This window comes from Penaeus vannamei, chromosome 32 (assembly GCF_042767895.1).
Source record: "Penaeus vannamei isolate JL-2024 chromosome 32, ASM4276789v1, whole genome shotgun sequence".
NCBI lineage: Eukaryota > Metazoa > Arthropoda > Malacostraca > Decapoda > Penaeidae > Penaeus > Penaeus vannamei.
The window spans coordinates 12,343,762-12,348,761 of NC_091580.1; the positions used below are offsets into that span (position 1 = coordinate 12,343,762).

At 39.5% G+C, this 5,000-nt stretch overlaps 1 protein-coding gene across 1 annotated transcript in view; it reads right to left on the bottom strand.

The window, feature by feature from the left end:
- Positions 1 to 910: 910 nt before the first annotated feature.
- The window catches only part of LOC113807061 (sialin), a 21,240-nt gene continuing 17,150 nt past the window's right edge, over positions 911 to 5,000 (bottom strand). Inside the window, exons 7-12 of the mRNA XM_070144739.1 lie at positions 4,783 to 5,000; positions 4,108 to 4,257; positions 3,251 to 3,383; positions 2,758 to 2,913; positions 2,018 to 2,103; positions 911 to 1,660 (exon numbers count right to left, since the gene is read on the bottom strand). The exon at positions 4,783 to 5,000 is cut by the window's right edge and continues 6 nt beyond it. Of these exons, the coding sequence (XP_070000840.1) occupies positions 1,445 to 1,660; positions 2,018 to 2,103; positions 2,758 to 2,913; positions 3,251 to 3,383; positions 4,108 to 4,257; positions 4,783 to 5,000 (959 nt within the window). The 3' untranslated portion in view covers positions 911 to 1,444. The remainder of the gene's footprint in view (positions 1,661 to 2,017; positions 2,104 to 2,757; positions 2,914 to 3,250; positions 3,384 to 4,107; positions 4,258 to 4,782) is intronic.

Sequence of the window (5,000 nt, forward strand, 5' to 3'; positions counted from 1 at the left end):
CCTATAAAGACTATAGGTAGTGAAGTATTAAATTTAGTACATTTTAACAAGATTAGTAATGTGGGGAGTGTGTTTGTTATTTTGTAAAGTATTTGGAATGCAATAATTTAGAATTTGGTAACATTATTGTGGATTGGGCGTAGATCATCATTTGAACATTGTACATTTATATCCTAAAAACTTTAAATGTGCATAATTGGTTGTAAATTATATGTTAGGAAGTATATGTTGTGCAGGCATGTTCTGTGTATAATCCTCAGGTCTCTGAGCCTGGAATGTGTTTCAATCAGAAGAAAGGCATGTTTGTTTTTGTTTTTGTTTTTTTGTATTTTTAAAGAGCAATAGACTCCTGTTTGTATCTGATTGTCAGCTGGAGTGGTCCAACCACTTGGCACATTCGGAAGCTATTCAGAAGACTACCACTCAGAAAAAAAGAAACACGCCTTATAGTTCTGCATGTCTTGACACCCCCCACCCCCACATGGAGCAGTTAGGGGGGCTAGGTATTCCTAACACTGTGCTGAGCATGCTTTGTGCTTCATGAGAGCTGTATATTGCATCTAGCATTCTGTCGTTAATATTATTATCATCATTATTATTACTAGTCATCTGATTATGCCTTTGAAAGGTAATACAATACATTGCTTCAGTAACCGTATTATGTGCAGTCTTTCTCACTGCACCGTTTGTTAAATACAGATATTTTATGATACTGAGTGGCTTTCATTTATACTTTACATTCAAGGAGCGTCCTCTGGCGGATGCTTCTAATATTTGTTCTGTATTAGTATAGACCTTATGCAATGGCTACTAAGCTAGTTATTATTTCATTTATGATTATACATACTGAAAAAATAAAAAGATGATTTCCTAAGAGATAATTACATACATTTTGTTAAAAGAACACATCATACACTAACATTTTATTATAGACAAATATGAAAATATTACATTCTATCTTTATATATAATAGTATAAACAGAAAGTGAACGATACAGAGAGACCTTGCTTTTCTTTCCAAGTCAGTTGTTAATGAAACCATGTTAAAATATGTAAGCTCCAGTAGAGATTCTGACTAGGCATTGATGCATGACGCCTTTCCATTAAAATATTACTACAGTGAATATTTGAAATACATAGTTACATCAATCTTGAGGAAAAATTGAATCCGTATATTTTCAAAAGGAGAGCACCGAATAACACAACACAATCAGACTGATAAATTGGCAGACAAATGCATGCTAAAACAGGGTATGGGAGATGAGATAATTTTGAAACCATACCACGCTTGCTGTATCATCTTTGAAAAGACCCACTAACAAAAAATAAAATAAAATAATAAGGCACTTTTTTTAAACATATAATGACTACGAAAACAAACATCTTATCAAGATGTTAACGTACCAACCATTACACATGTTCACATTATCCACTACTGCATTATTCAAGAGACTTCCTTCGTATCGGCACTTCCATTTTTCACGATCTCGACTTTCTTCTCGTTTTCTAAGAATTTCTGTGACTCCATATCGGTTTTCTCGTCGTCTTCGGCAAAATTCCAAGGTTGGATTTCTGTTGACGCAAAATTAGCGAAGATCAACCACGTGGCCGCGTAAACAGCTGCTGTCACCCAGAAAACGGACTGCCACTGTTGAAGGCTCTGGTTGAAGAGGAAAAGAAAAGTGTTTGCCATCATACGAATCGGTAACTGACACATGAAATTAATATTTTTTGCCATTCGTATGTCATGATACCGAGACTATTTTTATCATTACTGTCGGTATCATCATAGTAGTTTTATATTTCCATCAATATTCTCATAATAATTTTCACTAACATAACCATAAATTACTAATATCTTGACTATTACCAAAATTACCTCAATACGACAATAAACTTCATCTCATATTTACAGACGGAACAACACTGATAAACCGGCGTGTGGTTACGTGAATGGCCGCCCCGTTCTTATCAGAAAGCCAGTAAATGGTAATTAAGAAACCCTCAAGGGGCTTACCTGATCAGGTGTCATGGCACCAACTATAACGGGCACACACATAGATACCATGAATGCGAGACTGTTGCCGACTCCCAGAATAGTTCCTGCAAAGACGGATACCATAAACTTACTTTCATTTACTCATGAAAAAATGTCATCCCTGCGCTATCTTTGCTTGTGGTGACTAAACAAACAAGTTTATGTATCTACGTATCTACGTACACGTGTGCTCTCCCTCCCTCTCTCCCTCTCTCTCTCTCTCTCTCTCTCTCTCTCTCTCTCTCTCTCTCTCTCTCTCTCTCTCTCTCTCTCTCTCTCTCTCTCTCTCTCTCTCTCTCTCTCGCTCTCTCTCTCTCTCTCTCTCTCGCTCTCTCGCTCTCTCGCTCTCTCGCTCTCTCGCTCTCTCGCTCTCTCTCTCTCTCTCTCTCTCTCTCTCTCTCTCTCTCTCTCTCTCTCTATATATATATATATATATATATATATATATATATATATATATATATATATATATATATATATATATATATATATATATATATATATCATACATGTGTACGCATTTTTGTTTGTGTATCTGAACTCTGTGTGTGTGTGTGTGTGTGTGTGTGTGTGTGTGTGTGTGTGTGTGTGTGTGTGTGTGTGTGTGTGTGTGTGTGTGTGTGTGTGTGTGTGTGTGTGTGTGCGTGTGTGTGCGTGCATAAATTATTAAAAAAAATAACTTCTCTGAAAAGTAAATTCTAAGCATCTGAACATATTACCTGCGAAGTTCGGGGAGAGGTCAAGGTGGTTGGGCATATGACCTGAACAGTAAGCACCTGAGAAAGCGGTCGCGACAGGGAAAAGTGCAACGGCGAGCGCGGCGTTGCATCCCACGTAGCCGACTGTCACTAGCACGATGGCTGTCATGATGTGGGCTAATTCAAGGGGGAAACGGAGAAGTACAATTTTATTTCATTATTTTTTGGCAATGATGTATGCACATAAATCTCATTAACTGAAAAAAACACGACATTTGTACATTTTGGTTTAGCATCGAACCGATCACTTTAATATTTACTTTTACTAATTAACAGGGCTACAATTAAACGCGAATAGGATCACAAAAATCTGTCCCTAACTTTTTGAATTATCTGTCAACCAACTAACCACCCTAACCAACCCTACCAAAAATATAACCTTTGGCGGACGTAATTACAGCCATCATTACTCACGCTGTTAATACTAATACCAACAGCAACGAAAGTCACTCACACACGAAGGCAAACATCTTTCGAGAAGTAGACACGGTGATGTATTCGCGCGTGAGGAGCCAGTCGCCGAGGACGCCGCAGGACACGCTGGCGAGGAACTGCGTCAGGAAGGGAAGCGACGAGAGGAAGCCGTTCTGTGGCCGAGAGGGAGCAGCAGTGTAAAGTTCGTGGAATTTGGGATTCGTATATGGTACAAATGGTTTGTGAAAATATTGATTTGAAATAAATTTGCGGACTAGGTATTGTGAAGATCGTAAGTTTTGGGGGTTGATATAACAAAGGCTTGTCAAAATGCTACCTAGAAAAAATGGTGGAATAAATAGTGCAGGTCTTGTGAATAGCAAATGGTCGTAGTTGATAGTAAGAGTTGGTGGATTATGAGGTTTACACGGTAGAAGCTTATGCAATTGCCACCGTAAAATGAAATAAGATAAAATAAATAATATTAACGGTGGCTTGCAATGAACATATGACACCGGCTTGAGAAACTGCTACTTTATGAAAAGAATAAGTTGGCGGAATTCTTTATGTTACTAGGGTACAGGTTTGTGAAACTGCTGCTTTCGGAAAATAATTCACTGGATTATGGTATATATAAAGTGCTGGTCGAGGAATTCTCTTAAAATAAGTAATAGGTTTGATTACGGTGCACGGTATAGTGTAGAAATGAAAACTATATCTCTACTGAAAATCGTCAGTTCGATTTCCACGAATCTCTTTATCTTTTCACTTACACATCTACCTGTCTCTATACACGTTCCACCTTAGTGATTGAAATGAACCAGAATTTCCACCCGTGACAAAAATTCCTCAAAAGAAAAGAAATAATAACGAGAACGACCAACAGCGAAGACTTACACTCCTGATAGAGAACCCGAGAACCGAACTCATGTATGTAGGCAGTTGCGTCAAGAGCAGGTTGAAGCCAAACATACTACCCACATGAGCCAGGTTGGTTGCCCACAGTGGCACACTCAGCATAAAGCTCTTCCAAGGTGTTTTCTTGGGCTGCAGGAAGAAAAGAAATTTATTTTAAAGGCCATGGATCTTTTTCCCTTTGCTAAAAAATAAATGAATAAATAAAGAATGAATTAAAAAAATGCTGGTCTTTGGAAGGATAACGAAATATAATGTGATGGTTAACTACTTTTCAATATTGTCTGAAGAGAATTTATATGTTGTTAGTAAATTCGTGTTTAGCGAGCACACATTGCAAGATTATGGAAATTAATGGATAATGAGGTAATTCATCAAGAGATTGTTTTTTATTTGTAAAATTGCTACAATTTATGTCGACATCCCTACTCTCACCCCCTTTCTCCCACCCTTTCTTTTTCGCTCTCCCCCTCTTCCCCCTCCTCCCCCCATCTCTCTCTCTCTCTCTCTCTCTCTCTCTCTCTCTCTCTCTCTCTCTCTCTCTCTCTCTCTCTCTCCCTCCTTCCTTCTCTTCACCCCTCTCCACTCCCCCCCCCCTCTCTCTCTCCTTCCCTCCACCCCCTTCTTCCTCTCTCTCTGACCTTCCCACACGCTTACCTTATTGCGTGCGTTCGTCCCCGCCTTCACAGCATCGACTATATACTGGCGCTCCTCCGGCGATATCCTCGGGTGTTCTTCGGGCGTGTCATGCATCAGGGTCATCCAGAACACGACCCACACCAGGGACATCGAGCCGCTCACGTAGAACACCGTCGGCCAGCCCACTTCGGCGATGATCAGCCCGCACATCGGAAGAGCTACGATGGTCCCCAGGC